This window comes from Rattus rattus, chromosome 4, assembly GCF_011064425.1.
Source record: "Rattus rattus isolate New Zealand chromosome 4, Rrattus_CSIRO_v1, whole genome shotgun sequence".
NCBI lineage: Eukaryota > Metazoa > Chordata > Mammalia > Rodentia > Muridae > Rattus > Rattus rattus.
The window spans coordinates 174,073,702-174,097,465 of record NC_046157.1 but is presented as its reverse complement, the minus strand read 5'-3'; the positions used below and the strand labels follow the sequence as shown (position 1 = coordinate 174,097,465).

The 23,764-nt window shown below is 41.8% G+C and overlaps 1 protein-coding gene across 1 annotated transcript in view; it reads right to left on the bottom strand.

Annotated features, from left to right (window-relative positions):
* Fer (FER tyrosine kinase) overlaps window positions 1–23,764 on the bottom strand; it is a 252,057-nt gene that overhangs the window by 142,889 nt on the left and 85,404 nt on the right. Inside the window, 3 exon segments of the mRNA XM_032901714.1 lie at window positions 3,170–3,292; window positions 8,561–8,767; window positions 16,712–16,804. Of these exon segments, the coding sequence (XP_032757605.1) occupies window positions 3,170–3,292; window positions 8,561–8,767; window positions 16,712–16,804 (423 nt within the window).

The window sequence follows — 23,764 nt, the reverse complement described above, 5'->3', positions numbered from 1 at the left end:
GCAGGGTAGCTACCTCACCAAAGCCGACAGCAAAGCGGGCTCGAGCCATCTAAGCCTAACAACGCAGAGTGCGCTGCATGCTGTAGCCTTCCTCTGGGCACCGGAGCAGCTCGTCCTGCCCTTATCCAGCATGCAGCTGCCAGACTCTTCTGCAGACAAGTTACAACTTCTAGTTATGGAGAAAGAAATTTATTACACCTTCGCAAAATAAGCCTGCAATATTTTGACAATCCATACTGAAGTCTGGCAAACAGCCACAGTCACTTGATTCAGCCAGGAGGCAAGCATTGCTAACTCACAGCTCTCTGCCTGGCTGACCTGCATTTATTCATGAACATGGGGAGCTCTGCATTCCATTCAGAGAATTTCTGCCCTAAAAGCTGTATTGGAAGAAATATTAGCTTTACCCAGTACGCTAACTTCTGAAGTGCCATTTAAACGCTGCGTTGGGTGCAGTCTTACGTAGACTTTCTCAAAGTCTACATTGTATCTTGAACTCCACTTGTCTGATACCAGTTTTCTGATTTTCCTTTTATAGAGATTTAAAGGTTTGAATAGCTGGAAGTCACTTTCCAACTTAGCATCTTATCAAGGTAGACGACTTCCTTTCTTCATATCCACATTCACATTCCTTACAGCTGTGACCCACAGTTAACAACAGGGACTAAGTCCCAGCCCTGCCCCCTATCTGCTATGCTATTGTCAGAGGTCCTTCACTATTTAAAGCAATAGCTCCCCTTCCATCATCCTGTATGATGTTAAAGGTAATAATAATCCTGATATATAATAGCAATGTGGGAGGGGTACGTGAGATAATGCATAGGAAGAGGTCAGCCAAGGGTTAAGGGAATGCTCGATGGTGGAGTGCCTGCTAGGTACCCAGGAGGCTGTGGACTCAAGCACCAGCACTGGGAAGGAAGATGACGGGATGGGGGTAGGGGGCTACTCAAAAGTCCTAAGACTTGACTGACAATGTCAATGTTTAACATCTGCTGACTGCTTACTCTTGTCCAACACTTCCAGGTACCAGGGAGACAGAGATACTAAGTGAACTAAAACGTTGATCTTACAGCACTTGCACTGCACAAGGAAAAGAAAAAATTAAAATATGTGATGTCATCTGAAGGTGAATATTCATAACCATTAGAGATTAACCATGGAGCAGAAAAGAATGAGGAGGACATACTATTTGCACGTGACAGAGTAGGGTTGCCGAGGAGCTGATCGCAGGAGCCCATTCACTAATAGCAACATCAAGCAACTCCCCCACTCCACTTGTCTAGTTTCCCTGCACTTGAGAGTAAATGCAAGGAATGAAGATAAGAAACTGCCTTAGTCACTTAGCCATTACAGTAATAAAATGATATTCTGATGAATAAAGAGAAAAAAATAAATGTGAAACAGAAATTGCATCTAAAGCATTCTTTATGTAGACTAAATATAAAATCTATAAAGATGAAAATTAGATATTTTATAGCATATTATATGGCCAAATATATTAGCTTCTTACACGATTTAAATCAAGGAATAGATTCAGTAATAAGAGGACAAATGACTTTTCAAAGGAAGATATAAAACAGTGGAACCACCACAACAAACTCCATATCACTCATTCCACTCATAACTGAAAGCTGTCCTTACCACCTCTGTTTCAATTATCTTTACAAGAGACTAATAGGATTCTTTGAACAACGTTTACAATAAACAGATACTCGTGTGCATACTTGAAATCTAGGTTTAAATCAGGTTAGCATGTCGATTGGCTTTGCTTTTCATCTCGAGCTCTTTAACCTTCTGCACCTCCAGCACTCACTAGTTTGCATATCTCGCACTATGAAATGATGGGTAATCAGCTCTGTCACACTAGCGATCTGACAGAAAGATAATAACTGACCATGTAATAGGCTAGAGAATCCAATCCACTACCTAAGTTCACTTCATGGAAACTTTTATGCAGTGAGAGATGTAATTTTATTTGAAATTATATATTCCTACTCAGACACAGATCTGCAGGTTAATTTCCATCATGGATTTGATCTCTAACGTGAACCTGACTAACTATAGATTGTGCAGATATCTGGTTAGCTTGTAAAGCCAAGCAGCACTATATGTAAAACAGTTTATTTTGTGTTAACCTAATGGGTAAAAAGTATGTTACTGGCTCAAGGTTGATTCTAACAGGATACACAAGAACTGAAGTTCATACTCAAGTGTATAATAAGAATACAAAACCCTTGTCATCTCGTTGGAGAAACTAGGTGTAGATGGAGACATTAAAGGTAAGCCCGGGCTTGTGGATTCTGAGAATCTAGGTGTAAAACAAAAGAACAAACTGTCAAGCTATATGTCCTAAAGTGAGTGTGAAGTGAAACTTAGGACGAGTCTACACTAAGGGAAGGATAACACAGGACTGATCTATAACAATCAACTGGATACAAGTCTCTTACCAATTTCAATGTCTTTCCCATTTGTACACTGCTCATGTTGCACAGCCCTCAAAGAAAGAGCCCTGCCATTCCCAGCCCAGCTCCCCCAACTGTCAACATGCTGAAAGGCCCACCAGGCTCCCTGCTGCGCTGTGCTCCAGGTCCCTAAGGTGCTGTGTGAAACACATAACACTCCCTGCGCAGTCCTGACCTCACAGTCCCTTAGTGCATCAAAGAATCGTGTGCGATAGATCTTACAGGTAAAACGTCTAAAGCGAGCTTTGAGCTAGTGGCCTGGCCCCTCAGAAGGGAGCGAAGATTTTCTGAGAAGGGACGTATAGCTTTAACCAGTCCCAAACTTTCAATGCACTGTAAACCTAATGCTCAAAACTAAAACTCTGACTCACTCCCAAATGCTAGACCTCTTCCTTGATGTCTACATCCTCAAATCTTTTGCCAGAACTTTTCAAAGTATGATCCTCACATCTTTCAAGATAAATTGGGAAAGAGAGAAAACAAATTAGGCCATTTGTATCCTAGCAAACGCTGAGCAGAAAGGTAATGTGTCTTCATAAAATTAAGGGAAGTCTATATTTCAGCTAGATTGCCAGGAGTTACTGGTGCTCACAGAAGCAATTTGTCCCTGACTTTGGCACATACCCTAAAAGCTTTCTTCTGTGACAAATGCTAACAAAGTAAGTATTCTTTTTTAAAAAATAAAAGAAACAAGGTCTCAGTCCTACCTTTGGAATAGGATTCAGCAGAACCACCCCCGACTTCTTGGTGATGACTTGCTTTGTATTGAAGTGATGATCTATAAGTTGAGGGATATTTGAAAAGCCAGTGCCCTCAAATCGATATAGATTCTGGAGAGAGAACAACAACATAGAATTATCAGGAAGACACTGTTTCAGAAAAAAAAAAAAAAAGATCTTATCCAGAAGTTAAGTTCTGTTAGGAGAGCTGTCAGTGTACAGCATCATAAATATACAACAATACTCAACTACAAACTTAACAGATAGCAAAATATAAAATAGACAGAAACATTAGACTCAACAATCTACTGCCAAATATTCTGGAATTTAGAAAAAATTCCAGGCTAAACATAACTCACATTGTTATTATAGCAAGAGGAAAGGCTAATGGAGCTCAACTGCATTGTATGAAAATGGTGACCAAAGCAAACAAGGCAGGTGCCCACTCACGTTTAAGCAGAAGGAAGACATTACGTCTCCATGTATGCTCCCTTCTATAAACTTTCAGTACCAAAATACTGTCAAAGGTTCGAGGGAGTCTAATAAAACAGTACCTAAGATACTCATTTCTTACTTGCTAGTACAATGGGTTTTTCTACAGGAGGACCTCAATGGACCACTGATATATATAAAGATGCAAACATCATTCGCACGAGAGATAAAGCTAAAGAAATAAAGACGAGCATCAGTGATAAGCCTTTGAGATCAGCAAGCACAGAGCCTGGCATCTTTTTAGATGTACTTTTATTTATTTTGTGTGTGTGTGTGTGTGTGTGTGTGTGTGTGTGTGTGTGTGTGTGTGTGTGTGTGTGTGTGTGTGTGTGTGTGTGTGTGTGTGTGTGTGTGTGTGTCCACAGAAGCCATGAAAGGGTGGCAGATTGCCCCAGGCTGGAGTTACAGGTGGGTGTGAGACATTTGGCATAGATGCTGGGGGAATCCGACTCAGGTCCAGAAGCTATCTCTCCATTCCCAGGTTTACTTATGCCTTGTATGTCTGTCTCCCTTGTAGAATGCAGGCACTGTAGGCAACAGACTCATTGATTTTTCACTCAGTGTAAGAGCCCTGTGGTCTGGTACAGTCTGTGGCCTGCAGAAAGAAACATGTGAATGACGTACAATGCCTTCAGTGTTGTGAAGAGAACAAAATAGTTTATACATGGTTCACACACTCATGAGCACAGATGTTATATGTGCAATGTTTAACTAACAAAGTGAGATTCACACATAATGAATCTCACAGCCACCCTACTCTGAGTCTCATGCATCCCCAGAACCTCACAACTACCTAATAAAGCCCTAGATTTCTGTTTCCCTTCCTTAATTTAAGAACATTTCAAAATTTGGAATTACTAATTTTACAAAAATTATTGTAATACCTGTGAGGTTCTCAGCACCCTAACATGGTATAAAATCAGTCCATTCCCTTTCTAGGACGGGAAGATACATCGATGGATATAAAGGCATTAAGTTATCGTCAATGTCGTGTAAGCAAATAAAAGAGAGAAGAGAACGCTCCCGGTGTTTTGGTTTGTTCCTTTACTCTCAAGGCCCTGCATGCTGCACCAGATGTGGCTTCAAAGGGATCTGAGTCCCTCCTGCTCCTCTGACCTAACCGCACAGAGAATGGTTCAGCTTGATGATACTATGGCAGGCAGCAAAGGAAGCCTAACGTGGGCCGCTTTGTTGGTTGGTTTGATTGATTTGACTTCTTTGGGACAGAATCTTGCCATGTTCCCCAGGCTGGCCCTGAAAAAGGCCGTTGCTTGCTCAGTACCTCCTGGGAAGTAAGGCTTTGGAATGGCTAAGTCAGACAGTATACTAGAGGTGTAGAAAATGACATGACGTAGCTATTGCCTTGCCCTACTGATGTCGGAATGATTGCTGTGCAGCGGGAAACATAATCCTAACTACACAGGATAAGCCACAAGTTTGGAACTGCTATGCAAAAATATGTTGGCATTTTACTGCACACAAGGAGACCCACAGCATGAATTTAAAATGTAGCTTTACAGAGCCCAGAGACTACAGTAATGAATCTAAGTAATTCGTACATTTAATTACCTCAAAGTGAACTTGATACATGATCAATATCTATCTCTCTCCATTTCTTAATTAAAAAGAATATGCAGTTGGTCAAAGCTTTGGGCACATATTCACCACAATGTGATGCTCTCACTCACGACTGTCAGGTGCCAAGTAACCTGAAGTGGGCCTTCCATCACCCGGAACACGGCTCATTTCTTCATGCTGAGTACAGGAAGACCCTTTACAGTGCAGTGTTGTACATTAAACTACCTACTCTGCCATGAGAGTCAGGACTTCCCGTTTCCAATACAGACCTGCACCACTGCACCCGTGGACCGACCTCTCCTGCTTTTACTCTCTCTGCTGTTCAAAGCTTCTGTAGTGACTACGCAACTCCAGGCTTCCACACAGCGGGTGTCTTCTACTTGGACTATTTTACCTAATAGCACTATCCTAGCATATCAGTGTTGTTAGCCATGACAGGATTGATGACATTTGTGTGACTGAACAGTGCCCAAGTGCCTGTGCCCCACCACCTTCTCTTCATCTATCTCCTGGACAACTGGGTGATTTCACATCCTGGTATTCTGAATAGTGTAGAGAAAACCATGGACATGTCTCCTTCTAACACGTTCTTCATTTCAATTAGTCATCTGATCCGAGACACAGGGTTGGATCACGTCACAGCTCCCTCTCTGGCTGTCTGGGAGGCACCGCACTGATCTCCATAATGACCGCGCTAGTTGACATTCCCAACAAAATGTATGCTTCTTCCTCTACTTCCCGCAGCTTCAGCTCTCAAGTCTGTCTTCTGAAAAGCAGATGTGCTCTCAGTGGTCTAACTGATATCATCAGAGGTGTTGACCGTCTTTCATAAATGTCTGTTACTGTTTACATTTCTTCTTTTAAGAAAAAGCTACTGAAGTCCTCCTGCTACGAATAGGGGGGCTTATGGGGTCACACCCCTGGACAAGACACTACAGGCAATGGATAATGGCTGAGGGGGGACCAGCTCTTCCCATGGCGGAGCCCTGCAAATGGCTGTCCAGTACAAGTGGCTCCCAAACCATATGCACATAAACAAAAAAGTCTTAGCGGGCTATATTTATATGTTTATGCATACACAAACGTACGTGTGTGTGTGTGTGTGTGTGTGTGTGTGTGTGTGTGTGTGTGTGACAATAAGAATAAAAGGGGGAAAGGCTCTCACTATGAGAATGGCACGTCCATTCTCGCTTATCTTACAGGTCTCATCTGCTGCCTTTAGTGGTCGTTTCCTCGGGGAAATGTTCCATTCCCATGCATTAACCCTGCTTCCCGGGTCTTCCTGTGTTGGGCTCCAGCTTCACAGAGATCGGAAAGGGGCTTTCATCTTTCTTGTTGTTGTTGTTTAATTCTTAGAAGACACTGTTTTGTGACATAATCTGTCCTGGAAAAAGCTCAGTGCACAGCTTGAGTGGATGGCTTAGCCGGTGGCCGCTGGACGAATGCTCTATAATGTCTCCGCCCCATGTGTCCAGGACATGGGTCAACTCGGCTGCTCCTCTGCTAGCTTTTCTGGTTAGATTATCTAGTCACGGATGAATGTTCAGTGTTGGATTCTGCTATTGTTACGTTCCGTCTTTCCTTTATGATTTATTAGTACCTTTTTAATATATTCAACTAACTACTAATTTCACATATCAAATATCACTTCTGTGTTGTTGCTGGCTCATATGTTTAGTTCTAACATAATACTCAGTAAGCATATTCTGAATGAATGAATGAATGAATGAATGAATGAATGAATGAACAAGAGAATAAACAATGCCATTATATAAAGATTTTCACCAAAATTTTATTTTAAAATATGCTTTTATCTTTAATTCATCACTGCCCGTTAATCTAAGTTTCATGGCTCAATCAGTCAACCCTAAGTTCACACTCGTATGTATACAAGTTTCTAAGTCACTAAAATCCTATAGGCTTTGCTTATTGTGGTTGTGCTTAATCTTTCTGTAGGTACCTAGTATTAGCCTTGTGCCTTGACATAAACTAAAGCTGTGGACAGGCATTTTTCAGATGTGAGCCATTTCAAATAATGAACTGAAAAATAACAAATGCAGGCAACAATTCTTCATTTGCCAAAAGCACTGCCACTATAAATTTCTCAGTCAGTAAAGGGGAAAATGTCTAAATTACTATTCATCTATTTAGTGCTTAATAATGACAGTGTACTCTGGAGAGGCTTGGCAATGCTGGGGCCTATGAGAGGGCTCAGTGGGAGGGGCCTATGAGAGGGCTCAGTGGGTGAGTATGCTTACTGCTTGCTGCAAAAGCCTGGCAGACTGGGTCTGACTCCCCAGAGCCAAAGAGTTAGAGAGAAGTGACTCTGGTGAGCTGTCATGTGACCTCCACGCATGTGAAAAGCAGCACTGCCCTTTCCCCACACATCACAAACACACACAATGATCATAAGTAAGTCATTAAGTAACTTAAATTTTTAAAACTTGTACAACAATGCCAACCAACCAGAGCTTCCAGGGACTAAGCCACTGCCAAAGACTATACATGGACTGACCCTGGACTCTGACCTCATAGGTAGCAATGAATAGCCTAGTAAGAGCACCAGTGGAAGGGGAAGCCCTGGGTCCTGCTAAGACTGAACCCCCAGTGAACTAGACTGTTGGGGAGAGGGCAGCAATGGGGGAGGGTTGGGAGGAACACCCATAAGGAAGGGGAGGGGGAGGGGATGTTTGCCCGAAACCGGAAAGGGAATAACACTAAATGTATATAAGAAATACTCAAGTTAATAAAAAAAAATTTAAAACTTCTAAAAGTATTAGCTTTGGAATAAATAATGTGAATATACTGTTTATATTTATCGTTTTCTATTTACTGCTTATTAAAGTCAACAGATATTACAGAAAAATAGAAAAAAACAGTAATAGTAAATCACAAATAAATTAACTCCTCTTGAATTGAAGACTTTCCTTAATGCTACTCAACAAAATAGATTATAGTTTGAAACTAGTTAAAGAGGTACACAACTCATAACCTTAAATTTTACTACTGGAAGGAAAATACATGGTATTTCCCTTACTTTTGTTTTTAACTTAAAATACTTTAGTACTCAAATTCAACGTTTTAGAGATTTCCATTTAAATTTAACTTTATTAACTTTTTAATGATATTTTCTCAGTAAGATCAATATTTCAGTCAGTTTCAGAGCATTATGTCTATGGAGTTACTGGAGAGTTAATGTTAAACTTAAGAGTGTGGAAAGCAATTCTCATAAGCCATCCACCAGTATATTTCAAGTCTACCACAATGGATTATGTCAATGTATACGTATGAACTAGACTGGACACGTACATCAACAAACTGTATGATAAAGTGCCTCCTTTGTCCGTCAGAATATACAGAAAGGACATATTCACCAGGTTTCCCATGGCTCTCTCGCACCAGGAAGTCTCCCTGCTGCTTCAGCAGTTCTTGTGCCTCTATCCTGGGGATGGCACCGTGGTACCAGTCATGCTCCGCCAGGGGCTTCTCACCCACAGAGATCACGTCAGAGAGCTGCTAAACAAATATTTAAACAAAAGTTATAAAAAAAAAAACCTTATATTTTCCCTGGTAAAATTCTTTGCAAGTACTTTGTATATATGTTCTGCCTTTATCAGTCAATTAAAAATTAAATGATAATTCTGACATTTTCATAATTATTTTTAACAAATGTTTCCTGGAGTATGAGGACTCAAGTTTAGCACAAGTAACTATCCTTTGATACTTTCTATCATGCACAGGGACATTAGCATTTCAGGTCAACAGTCCTAATCTTATTCCCATTATCATAAAATAAATTTATTTAATAATATTGACCAATCAGAAAAATTATGAAAGAATATTTCCGAGTAATTTCTAACAAACACACTAAACATGGTTTTCATTGACTTGATTAACAGACTGTGCCCCATGCATAACAACAGGTAGGAAAGGGTCTCGGGCTCAGCCCGAAGCCACCTCACTGAGCTCCTCATGCCCACTCCTCTACTGTACCTCTGTTAGCCATTACTCTGCCACATGGCCACTCACGGCTTTGCAAAGCAATGGCAGATAAAGCCCTGGGAGAGACAGCATCAAAGGAACTCAGCAGCACACAAACAACACATGCAGAGGCAACTGTAAGCCATGAACACAGAAGAAAAGCAAGTCACTATGGCTTTAGGGGCAGACGCTCATATCAAATAGCTGACATAATAAGAGTGAACTACACGGCCTTCAAAGCCCTGAACCTACAGAAGGTGCGATCATACATGCTACAATCACAATGAGTTTTCTCGTGCTCTACTCCCATGGGAACTACAAAACTAAATTGGAGTGTTTACACAAATTATTATAGTTCTTGGAATATGCACTGGTGATCCTCATGAAAAGAAATAACTTGGAAATAATGAGGATTAATAATAAAGTTATATTTTGGATCTAAAATTTCCTCCAAAAGCCCTGTGTTGAAGACTCTGTCCTCAGAACACAGTGGTGGAGTCAGAGTAAAGAAGTCAGACCATCTGGTGGCAGGGCCGTGGAAGGACTCCCGACTCCTTCACACACGGTAAGTGACTCAAAACCAGCCGTTCCTCCTCAGAGGCATTTACCTCCGCACTTTACTACAGCGAAAGGAAGCTGACAGCACAATAAAGAAAAGGCAAACACACGCGTGATCATTTACGGGCTGATATTATGAATCTTATTATGGTAACTAGGTAGTAAGTAAAAGCTGGTTTTAAAGATAGCCTTCACTCATCTATTTCACTGAAGAGGTTTAAAATATTCTAAGTCCAACATACTACTATCCAAAGTTCATCTGTCTGGTAAAAAAAATGTCCTAAATAAGCCTCAAGAAGATCACACTTTTTGTGGTTATTCTTCCATTTATGACAGCTATAATTTTAAATTATGAACCCAATGTGGCAATTTTTCATTAGTAAGCCATTTTTTAGTTTTAGTACTAACAATAATGAAAATAATGACATACAGAAAGCCAACCACCGGGAAGCAAGACAGCAGATGCTACATTTGAAAGGGGATGTGCCTCCTGCCCAAAGCTCTTGGTGAACTGATACCAACAGCTCGTCATTTCTAAAGAAGGTAATCAAAAAAGTTGATATTTCTTTCCCATATTCATCACAATATATCTAAATATAGTAGTCTAAGATTTTTACTGTAGTAGAAAGCTATTTCTAAGTCTCTCCAACAACAAAGCACCCAAAGATGAAGAATTCATAAACCTCCTTCTCAAAGGGTCTTCCTGACAGGACAGTGACCCAAAGCAAGGACACCATAGTCTGTTCTCCTGCCAGTTAGCCAATCAGCCACCACAACTGCCATTTACTCAGGCCTGGAGGAATATGGAGTGCTTGGTAAGTCTGGAACAAATACCGAAGAAGTTACCAATGGATTTGAAGATAACTATTATGGGAGGAAATTATCTTCAGAAAGTATCTACAGGGTTTGTACTTTGTCTTTTGTGTGTAAGAAAATACATATATTTTATTGATAAAATGGGCCCCAATATCAATGACAGCACATTTTCACCAGTTGACTGTGATCACTAGTAACTTTACATCACATATTTCACCTACAACTGTGAGGAGATTGCTGCAATCATCAGTATGTAGCCAGACTTCCATATTGAATACAGGAGTGTAGCATGGTCTGTTTCTTATTTCAGACATTTGAAGAAATACATGAAAAAAACACAAATTTGGTTTCATACAATAAAAATTGTACAAAATTAACTTTAATAAGCCCTTCTTGAAAATGATGTATAAGTAATTCAAAATCTGCCATTCAGAGAATAAATTTGATGTTCCTTAACACGACTGTACAGAAGAAATTAGCATATGGCTACAATATAACACAAAATATTTATAGTTCCTTGTTACTTGTTTCTTAACACTTTAGAACCTGAAAAAAGGTAGATTAAACCTTAATAATAGAAGACAAGTAGTATTTAAATTTGTATAAGTGGTATAATATTGACTTTTAACTTGTTATGGGAGTTATAGGTTTCTTTTCTAGATACAAAGATGAACACAGAAAACTGCATGAGAATAGTAACACCCCTCCACCTTCCCATCCCCCACAAGTCTGATACTGTAACTGATAACATCTCTATCCCCAACCCCGCTGATGATGTTAGGCTCATATTAGGATTCTAATACTGGAACTGATAAATACCTTAAACACAGTTGTAATATAGTTTTCAAGAAAAAAATGCCAGCAAAACATATTTACATTATGATTCTACATAAAAAGAAGGGTGTGTGTGTGTGTGTGTCTGTCTGTGTGTGTGTGTGTGTGAGACCAAATTCTGATTCAAATATTTCTAGAATTAAAATAATACCTATGTCAATAGAGTGCAGAAAAATGACTTTTAAAGAGACAGGGTTGATTAGTTTAAATTTTTTTCTTTATTTGAATTAAACAGCAATAACTTGGATCAAGCCTTCTATGAACCAGAAGGTGAAGAATGTTGTTCAAAGAGGAACATTATACAGTCCACAAGCAGGAATTCCCATCACGGCAGCTGTAGCATGGAACTAGGAGGCTGCCCAGCAGGCATTGCGACAGTTCTGTATAGAAGGAGTGTGGAGAAAGGGCATTACTCTTGACATGGCTCGAACAGGCCTCGCTAACTTTAATTGGTTTGAAAGCTTTCCAATTCAAACTAATGAATATGGTTGCCAGGATGCTGCCCAACACCTCTGTCATTGGCTTCAGAAGCTGAGTCTGGGAAACACTTCTCAATGCACAATGACAGCCTTGGGAAGACAGAAAGACACTGGAGGTGGAGCTGGTCCCAGGCTCTGGGGTACTAATGATGTGTTACTTTGTGGCTCCCTTCATATGCTGAAAGAGCACTGGCTTGGAGCTGATACAATGTTAAACCACGACCATAAGCTCAGTACCTGGGATGTATCAGACACAAAGTTAAATGCTAGTTTGTCTATCAGCTAATTATCTCATGTCCTTCCTTCCATCAAGATCTAAATGTCCCACCAGCCCCTCTTTAAGGGGTCACAATTTTACCATTAGTTAAAAGCACGCAAACTAATGGGTATGCCAGTTAGGAGTGCAGTTACGTTCATTTCATTTCCTATGTGGGCTTGCTTTACTTTATCTAAAATTAAGCATTAAAACTCCAATTTTAAATACAGAAATAGTGATTTACTGCAGATTTCTGAGTATTTCAGACAAGTATGCCTCTAGATGGAGTAGACTGAGTTTGGACCTGTACCCAGGTCAAGGTGCATACAAGAGTCAGCTGCGAGCGTGCGGAGCACACAGGATGTGCATCACAGTAACAGTAACCACGAGATGAATGGTGCTCACCGTCGGAATTAGAAACTGGAAGAATGGCGAAGAACAGGCAAAGGAAAACCATTTGTACAGTGCATGTACGGTAAGAGTCCTGCTCTCCAAAACACACAACCCAACTGCTAAGAAAGCCACGCTGTGGCTGTGGGCACAGCTCAGTGCTCAGCAGCCAGGCACGAGCATCTGCGCTCAACCAGCAGAGCCTCCGAAGAAGAGCAACAAACTGTAAGGGCACATGACGTAGGTCGGCAGAGCACTGCAGTGGCAGACAAGCTTCCTGGAGACGGCCAGATCGATATGAAGATGAACTTTCATAAAATAAAAATTTTTGCAAGAATAAAATAGTGTTTAGATGAATTAATGATTTTACAGGATTCCTGGTTTGGTTTACATAGTTTTAAGAAGTCAGGATAATTGATAACAAGTTTAAGGAGATGACTTAAGCTGTTTTGACAGAAAGATGTAATAAAGTTGGGATTAAAGAGTAGACTGTGCCCCTCCTGTAGAACAGTGAGCCCTGCATAGGAGAGAAAGGAGCAGTGAGCTCTCATGTGTTACGAGCACGGAGTTGTGCTTAGAAGAGAAAAACTGGCTTGGGACAAGTTAATGATCAAAGAAAACATCCATTCCAGGTTGGGTCTGAGTTGTTGAATCTTGTGATCTAGGAATGTAGCCACTGGTTTTGGTGGGCACCATGAAAAGACAGGGTTATGAATACAGAGCAAATAATGCTGAGATAAGGATAGAGAATAGATGCTTAGCCAGTTTAGCTGAACAAGACTTCAAAAGTAAGACTTAGATAGATGATGATCTGTTTCTTGGCAAATACAAATTATTGTCAGCTAAGCATAGGGAAATTTGGTACTATAGACTGGCTTGCTTAGTCACTGACAAAAGAATTATGTCTTTGGGGCTACAATGAACTCATGGAGAGAAAGATAGATGAAAAATGTTTAGTTAGGTATGAATTTCAAAAGATATATACATAATCAATAATCCTGTTGCAATTTCCTTTTGTATAATGATTTTAATCTGTTTTTGAAGAATTTGTTTTGTGGTGATTGTTTTTTGAGGTTTCCTGTGGTTATGAGGTAATTTTTTCTTACATAGAGAACTATCTTGGATGGTATAAGAAAGCTATAAGAAAAACTGAAGTTGTTGGAGCCTGCCTGTTGAAGCTTGGCTCCACCCACCAAACATATGTGTGCATATGTAAAGAGGCTAGAGCTTGCCATCTACCCCAAACATGTGTGCATATGTAGAGAGGCTGGAGCTTGCCATTGGAGCTCTGCTCCATCCATCCTCAAAAGTGCATGTATGTGTATGTATGTAAAATGGTTGGAGCCTTGTCGCATCCAGCCAACATGTGAATGTGTCTGCATGTATGTATACATATGTATGTATATATGCACACATGTATGTGTGCCTGCATGCACATGTATGTGTGAAGTTGGTGGCACTTGCTCACTGCTGTGTGGCTGCTTTACACAGTCACTGACCCCATATCCCTTCCTTGGATTACTGAACACATTGTTGGAGTTAGTCTTCCACAGTATGCAGCCATTTAGCACATGAAGAACACTTACTATTGTTACTCATTAAAAAAATTCAAATAAAACGACAATGACAAAGCACAGTAACTCCATGATTGAATAAAACAACAACAATAAAACAAAACAAAAGCCCAGGCTACATACAGAGAAACCTTTCTCAAAAACCAGAACACAAAAAACCAGAATATTTAAAGTAGATAGATCAGACAGACAGACAGACAGACAGACAGAATCAAGTTAAAAAAACAGGAAAGCAGCAAGCACTGACAGCGATGTGAGAAAGCAGCAGCCCTCAGATACAGACTGAGGTTAGAAATGGAGATGTCGTTCTCAGTGTGGAAAGCAGAATTACTGTATGACCCAGTGATTCTACTACTAGGTATATAAGAGAGAGAGAGAGAGAGAGAGAGAGAGAGAGAGAGAGAGAGAGAGAGAGAGAGAGAGAGAGAAGAAGAAGAAGAGGAGGAGGAGGAGGAGGAGGAGGGAGGAGGGGGGAGGAGGAGGAGGAGGAGGAGGAGGAGGAGGAGGAGGAGGAGGAAGAGGAGGAGGAGGAAGAAGAGGAAGAGGAGGGGGAGGAAGAGGAGGAGGAAGAAGAGGAAGAGGAGGAAGGGGGAGGAAGAGGAGGAGGGAGAGAGAGTTTATGTCCACAGAATGAAAAGCATCCACAGTAGCATTCTTCATACAAGTCCAAATGTTGAAAGTCGTGTCATAAGCACTTACGATGATGTGCTTTCATGATGATAAAGCCCAGGCTGAGATGATGAATAAACAATGTGAAAATCTATGCAATGAAAGAGGTAAATACTGCCACATGGGAAACATGAATAAACCTCAAAAGGATTATAGTAAGAGAAGGAAGAGGAACATAAAAACCTGTTGCTATGGGATCCTGTGCATGTGAAAGGCCCGGCGAGAGGCATATTCACAGGATAAAAATATCAGGAGACAGGGGCGAGGGGACTGAGGCTGTCTTCTAGGGGTGTGGAGGACTTTTCTGGGGACTAACCACCCCAGCATGCTGTGGTAATTATTGTTGCGTGTGGAACAGGAACTGGGCAGTGGGGGCGGGGTAGTAGATGGAGACAGAGTTCAGGACAATGCCTGCAATTCAGTCTGCAGACCGGCATCAACGTGCAGGTCTAACTTTATTATTCCACTGTTACATACAGCTCTTTAGCTGACTGGGGGATGTGCGTGTTCAAGGGCAAATCAGGTGCAGCAGGTGCTGTTTAGCAGAGTCTGCCTCGCCTGTCCATGAGCCCGTAGGGGAGGGTCCAATCCCCATGGAGATTTCTGTGAAGGAGCCACCACCCTGGCCTCTGACCCTCTGTGCTGTCTCACTGGAGGCCAGGAGCCACGGCAGATCATGCACTATGGATCCGTAAGTGGGTCAGACTCTTCAGGGAGTGACAGGAGCCTGTGCCCCTCACTCTGTCCCACTTCCTCCTGCACCAGGTATATGTCCACACCCCCACAGATGTGTAACACAGCAAACACGCTTGTAAATATGTGAGGACATGAATTTTACATCTTGTGAAGTTTATCACAAGGAAACAAACCATGTACTAATGTGGCTGGTATATAAAGGCTTTTCTGTTTAAGAAAAGATATCATCTAACATAATCAAACATCTTTAAATTATGATCAAATTTTCTCTAAATAGCGATTCATTTTTGAATTCCTGGGCTTATCACGTGCAATAATCACATTCATATTAAAACTCGAGCCCTCAGTCAGCGTGTGCTTGGAAGGGAGCAGGCAGACTCAACAGGAGAGAGCAGCAAAAGTGGTCGCTTGGGGTATTTCATGCTTGAACACACAGATGCTAAAATAGATAATTCATATTCTACTATGCTCCACCATGACAAGCCAAACTGAAATTGTAATGATTAATCTAACAAACAAATTACTTTCATTATCAAATGTCCTTTACAATGGAAATATGAGCTAACATATCTCAAGAACAGATACAGGAATAGCTATTTTAAAAGTGTTGTTTCCCTAATGCTGTTACACTATGCCTTTAGTAAGGTTCCAAAGTCACAGAGAGCCCATAATTACATACATGCAGCACAAGGAACCTGGAACACACTGTTCCCTTTACCCATGTTTGTACAGCAATTTCAGTTACGGCGACACAGCACGGCCTGACATCAGCTCACGTCTCAGTGAAAGTTAGAATGGTACCTTATTTTGAAAAAGCCTTCATCACAGTATGCTATGAAAAATTTTCTACTTTACCAATACTTGACACAGTCAATATCTTACTGCACCTAGTAAATTTTATGACAATGGAATATATATAGAGAATGTGTGTATAAACCGTTCAATACTACTACCTATAGTTTCCACCATCCAGTAGAGGCCTCAGACTACCCATAGACAATAATGGAGGCCCTAGTGCACAAAAGCTATTTCTACCATCCCTATGAAAATTTTACCTGGGGGTATACTATATTCATATGTAAACAGAGTCCTGTGTACCCAAAAAGTTGGATCTGACTCAAGTTTTCTGTTTGTAAACATAAATTTATAATCGGAAAGAAGCAAGACAGTGGTCACTACGAGGCAGCACCCAGTTAACGCCACTTACCGTTGAAGAGCCGAGGACCGACTTTGGAGACTTAATTATTCCAGCAATTGAATGACGAATAGACTCAAATTTGGATAGCCTCTCCTTTCTTTCCTGGAAGTGATAAGAAGCAGCCATCAGTAGCAGCAAACCACTGAGTGTTTGCATCTTTCTGTTTGGATATTTGTTCATGGCTCAGTTTTCTAACTACGTCAAACATAAACTTACGGGCATAACTGACATATGTAAACTTAGAGCATTCTGCTCCTCCGGTCCCTCAATATATTTCTTTATTCGGAAAGAAAAAGAAAAGTCATAAGTCATAAGGAAAGTCAAAGAAGAGCAATTAATTATTAAATAACAGGTATGCAAAGGAAGAGGCGCAGCGCTAAGGAGGAGCTCTGTGAAGCTCTAAGAGACTCTGAAGAAAACAAAACCAAAACACACTTGTGAGTTTTCAGCAAGAAAACATTAGCGGGAAAAGAAAAGAACCTTGTCAATCATGTAAGGACGTGAATATTGTAAGCTGAGCTGAGTCTCCACGGGACTCGCTTGACAGGATCACGATGGTAGTGACCACAGGGAAGGATGGGCCAGGTATATTTCTGAATATCCCATATCACAACAGAGAACAACCTTCTAAGTCTTTAAACCTTCAGGTCTACTCTAGCAATGCAGATGAATGGAGTGAGTAGAGGCAGCAGGACTGAGAAGGAGGAGGAGCACAACAAGGAGTAGACGGGCTGGGAAGAGTGCACACATCTGTGTGGAAGAACTGGCTGGCAGGCCAGGAGGGCCTCATGACCCAGCCACTGGCCATCGGGTACCCTGAGACCCACTCAGCAGGAAACCTCCCAGTCACAGCAACTCTGCCTTTCTGCTCACTCACTCACCAACCGCCTGTGTCCAGGTCCACTCTGCTGTCTACGCTGCCGGTATTGAACCCGCTGTCCCTCTCTACTTGCCTACCCACAGCTTTTGCTTCTTCTAAGAGCAGCAGGCCAAGCGTTCTAACCAGTCTATAACAATATTAATATTCAACATCTGGAACAACTTAAAATAATCTAACAGAATAGGTAAGGTAATTTCTCCGTTTTCAACATTACTGTGCTAACTTAGGGTTTCATGTACATCATGAATGGAATTGAAAAAAATAGCACGAGCCTTGCTCAGAGTCACGAGTGAGGAGGAGCAGCACTCGAAGACGTGCTTTATGTAATGTACTTTAGGGCAACACATCATTCCCACTGTATAAACGATGACCCCTTTAGGAATTCGAGGACCTGCTCTATAACTTTAACCCAAACATGAGATATTTAAAAAAAAAATCATGCTAGAAGGATTGAGACAAAGAACGCTGAAACACAAAACTGTAGCAACCTTTTGAGACGCATGTCTGTGCTTCCTTGTTAGTTTTACATCTCCTTCTGATGTTTGCTGAGTCTGCAGCAGTGGAAACTGATTGAAGGAAGAGAAACTACAGCCAGACAGAAGGGCGGACTGGTGGGGAGTCCAGCCCCGGGACTGTGTGTGGGATGGCGCAGAAAACAGGGAGCGGAGAGCGCTGCAGTTTCCACTCCCACAGAAACCTGCGCTTTCTTCCCTTCCTTTCTGGAAGGTCTGTCTGCTCTGAGCAGCTGGAGAGGTCACCTTGGTGCGGCAGCCACCAACAGAAACATGCAATGAAAATGCTAATTCACCTGCATGCAATGACAGTGTCATAGAAATAGCAGCGGCGCTCTCCTGTGCCTGTACGCTTTCTTCCCCCGGGCAGCTTCTTCATGAGCACACTGGAGTGTCCTCCGCAGGGCACGCATTAAGAACATGCAAGTAAAGTGGCACGGAGGAAGCAGAACCCAAAACTATCATTTTTCTTCAAATAAGGTTTAAAAAATGTGCAGGGGAAAATTTTAAGTAATAGAAAACATTTTTTGTACATGAAATGATTATGTGTATTCATGTGTGATCATGTGTATTTGTGTGTATTCATGTGTACTCATGTATATTTGTGTATGTTCATGTGTATTCATGTGTATTTGTGTGTACTCATGTGTATTCATGTGTATTTGTGTGTGTTCATGTGTATCCATGTGTATTTGGGTGTGTTCATATGTATTCATGTATTCATGACTTACCCTAGTTATGTTTGCAGCACCAACCCTAGAAAAGGAAGCCTTTCATCAAAACTCTGACATTCCCTCAAGGGTTAATACTAGGATTACACCACATAAGTAAATCAGGTATGAGATGAAAATGACTTCAATCGTATCTTGGGTATTCCAAGCTTTTGGGCTAATATCCACTTCAGTTAGTGCATACCATGTGTGTTCTTTTGTGATTGGGTTACCTCACTCAGGATGATATTTCCTAGTTCCATCCATTTGCCTATGAATGTCATGAAGTCATTGTTTTTGGTAGCTGAGTAGTACTCCATTGTGTAAATGTACCACATTTTCTGTATCCATTCCTCTGTTGAAGGACATCTGGCCTTCTTAGAAGATAGAACGAAATACTAATGGAAGGAAATTCAGGGACAATAAATGGAGAAAAGACTGAAGAAAAGGTCAGCAAGAGACTGCCCCACCTGGGGATCCATCCCTTATGCAGCCATCAAACTCAGTCACTATTGCTGATGTCAAGAAGTATTTGCTGACAGGAGCCTCCTGGAGGCTCTACCACAGCCTTACTGATACAGATGAGGATGCTTGCAGCTAACCATCAGACTGAGCTTGGGGACCCCAATGGAGGAGTTAGAGAAAGGACTTAAGGAGCCAAAGGGGCTTGCAACACCATAGAAAGAAGAACAATATTGATCAACCAGACCCCTCAGAGCTCCTGGGGACTAAACCACCAACCAAAGAGTACACATTGGGGCGGGCAGGGAGACCCATGGCTCCAGCCACATATGTAGCAGAGGATGGCATTGTCTGGCATCAATAAGAGAAGTCCTTTGGTCCTGTGAAGGTTCTTTTCCCCAGTGTAGAGGAATGCCAGGGTGCTGAGGTGGGAGTGGGTAGGTGGGAGGCGGAGTATCCTCATAGAAGCAGGGGGAGGAGGATGGGAGAGGGGGAACCAGGAAAGGGAATAACATTTGAAATGTGAAAGCATAAACTATCCAATTAAAAAAGAGAAATGTAAATAAATAAAATAACTAACAAAAACGAAAATAATTTAAGAAAGAAAGAAAGAGAGAGAAAGAAAGAAAATGACTGGCATTAAATCACAAAATACAAGGATACAGTTTGCACAAGCAGGCTTTCTAAAGTTGAAAGGCACTATTTAAATGGACAGATTTAAAACTGTATTAACAACCACCTTACAGTTTATAGACAAGCGATTGAAGTGTAAATGGGGTTTACAAACTGCTCCAGCCAGCATCTGCTCACTTGGTGTCCAGATTTCCAGGAATGAAACATCAAATTCATTTGCCAAACTCCTGTCTATATAATACCCAATATCACCTTTAAATTACAGTTTATCAATAATATAACAGACTGCTGAATTTACTGACAGGCCGATTTTTACAGGCAAGAATTAAATGGCCATTTAAAAAATTACTAAAAATTAAAAAAAATCATTTCCAAAGGCATCATGATGTCTGTGCGTGTGTCAGGTTGCTGGTGCAAGTACCAATGTGTTCACTCACCCGCCTCAAACGAGGACAAGATAGAGAGCTTGCTCAATAGAGGACAGGAGGGCAGATCACGCCAGTGACAGCTCCTCCCAGTGGAGGAAAACAGGGAGAAGTGGTACTATGAAAACACATCTCATGTTAGGAAGATTCTGAAAATACAACCTTGATGGCCAGTTCCACCTGCAGAATTAGTTTCACATTTCGTTTAAGAATAGTTTTTCATAGTGTGAAATTAAGTAAGTAAATGAAATCAGATCTTGATCTGCCCTGGGTCACAGTCACACACGTACACAGTCACACACACACACTTCAATGTTGACTTTAACCACTGTTGAATTTAATTTTTAAAAGTAGCCATTTGAGTTAAGAGGCTACCTTTTACATCAATCACCATAGACACAATGTCCCTGACCGCATCTACACAACTATGCGCACACATATAACTAGACCGCTTCATATTAACTATGAACATACCTGTTGGCACCCATTACTGATATATTTAACCTCTACAGGAAACACTACCTACGTTTCCTAAAGCGTAGTCATAACCTTCTACGTATGACGCAAGGTCTGCAGCAGGAATGCCACCGGTAGCCTGCTGAAGTATGAACAGAAGCACAAAGGGCAAGAACTAAGGCTCTGTGAAATCAGAGCCCACACCAAATGGCTATCTGGCTGCTGCGGTGAGTGATAACACCAAAACCACACAACAGCTCTCCAAGCAAGGCCCTGCAGAGAGCTGCGGTAGGAAAGATAAGGCTCTCCCACTGAGGGAGGGAGACTGTCCAGACATCTGCCCAGGTGGCCATGCTGTTCTCAGTCTCAGCAGTGAGAGGGGAGGCTCTAGACCAGAAAAATTCCTGCTCCCAAGACCCCTCTCCCCGTCACTGTGATGCACCAATTCTGATATAAAGCATGAACACTGGCAGCCACAGTCACTGCCACAAAGGTCAGTCCTATTCCGTCCCCAGAGGCCCTCAGCATAGGACACAGGGAGAAGAAAAGTCAACTCTCGAAGTAGCTATGGAGACACACTTTTGTTCATAATAAGACATTAAAATAATAATCTAATATTGTTTCCTACAGTCCAATCTCATATATTCTTTGAAGAGGCAGCCCGCAGTGAGGAGCAGTCGAACCTGAACACTCAAAGATTCAAGAGGAAGATGAAGATGGCTGTTCTAGCACATCGAGCTGAAGGCCATCAGGTGAAGCAGCCACGGCACTGCAGGGATGGTGCTGAGAAGCCACCGTGGGAACATTATACCATAGAGAGGATTGCTGGGAAAGTGTGACGTCACAGACGACTCCACACATAAAGAAAATACTGCAGACATCAGAGCATCCTTTCAGAGGAATGAACTTACACATAAACAATCAACTCAGTCTTCTGCTGCCATGGATTTTCCTCGGGAGAATGAAAAGCACAAGATTTTTTGCTTCAGCCAGGGTTTAGAATTCAAGTATTAAGAGTGTCAGGATGGCTTGTTCTAACTGAAGGCCCTGATGTACTCACAGCCTGGTCACCGAGTTAAGGGTGCTATGCTGTCCTCTGATGCTTGAATATAAAGGATTTTTTTTAAAGAAACATAGCTAACACTATGCATAACACTTGCTAAGTAAAGTTTATCATATCCCCAAAACTAAATTAAGGCACAGATGCATAAAGAAAAAGTGTAATTTTTTTTTAAAAGGACCTTGTTGCTCTGGGCATGGAGAGCCGAGCTGTAAAATGTTATAAATCATCTTTCCTTGTTAATTCCATGTCACCAGTGTAAATTGATGCCTGAGAAAACATGGCTGCAAGACGCTCCCTTCCTCCTTACCATCGGACACAGCTCAAGCTCTGGAGTGCTTTCTGCAAATCTGGAGCCCAATCACTGAGGAGGATGAAGAGTCTTCAAGGCTACATTTAGAATGAACAGGACATACGGTGCAGATAGAGGGGAGAAACAAAGATTGCCACATGGCTCTCTGTCTCCATGTGCAGAGCCCAGAGTGTCAGCACTGGTGACTCAGAGTCACCAGATGGGATGAGGATTTGCTCCTGCCATGGTAAGCTCAGTTTTCCTCATCACAGCATCACATAGGAATGCCACTGCCAGAAACTCTGTCTGCACTCGGCCTATTCACTCCTCCTCCCCCAACACTCTGGAGAAAGGACGCAGAAGAGATGCATTTCAAGCCCCTTCCCGAGGAATAAACCGCTGGCCCCATAACTTAAGTGTCGCTGACTTTGCTAAGTGTGAATTTGTTTTTAAATATATTATTATGAATTAACTTCTCTAGATTCCCTGTAATCAAGATTTTGTTTTTAAAACATCCAAGGGACATACCAACACAATAAATTCTATTACTTCCCTAATGGAACAATGAAACAAGGAGCACAGAATACTGAGAACAGACTGCGGCATAGTCACACGGGAGCTCAGAGTCCTGTCCTCCTTGAACTCAGGTAGAAGCGGTTGTGAGCCACCATGTGGACGCTGGGAACACAACCCAGGTTCTCTGCCAGAGCAGTGAATGCTCTTAACTATCACACTAGCTGCCCATCACCCTCATCCCTCATTTTCATGTTTTTGGGAAACTATTTTCCATACTGTCCCAGGCTGGGGCTACAGCTCAGTGGTAGGGAACTTTCCTACTACGCGCGAGGCGCTGAGTTTAGTCACCATGAAATGAACAAATAGCAACTGGCCAACACCGAAAATATAAAAACAGAACAAAATGGCTGAGCACTCCAAAAGGAGGGGCAGACAGAGCGGGCTACGGCCTCAGAGACACAAGAGGAGACTAGTTTTCCATAAACATCAAAGAAGAAAAATATCCATCCTTCCAGTGACTGAGGACTCAGAGACTTCTGTGAAGTGCCAGGGTTTCTCAACCTTAGAACAAAGGAAACCTTTGGGGGCTGAGGCCTGGAGGCAGATCAGGAGAGGGCAGTCCTTCAGGTATCTGCAGATTCTTTATAGTACCACTGTAAGAATACACACTTCCAGCTCCTCCACTTACACTAAAACAATATTCTGTCCCCCCCCCTTTTTTTTAAATTCGGTATGTTTTATTTACATTTTAAGTGTTATGCCCCTTGCCAGTTTCCCAACCATAAACCCCTATCTTTTCCCCTCCCCCTATTTCTATAAGGGTGTTCTCCCTCTCCAGCCTCCCCACCCTGACATTCCCCTACACTGTGGCGGGTGGGAGGGCAGCCTTGGCAGGATCAAGGGCTTCTCCTCCCATTGGTGCCCAACAAGGCCATCCTCACCGACATATGCAGCTGGAGCCATGGGTCTGTCAATGTGTACTCTTTCAGTAGTGGTTTAGTCCCTAGGAGCTCTGGATGGTTGGTATTGTTCTTCTTATGGAGTTGTAAAGTCCTTCAGCTCCTTCAATCCTTTCTCTAACTCCTCCAATGGGAACCCTGTTCTCAGTTCAATGAA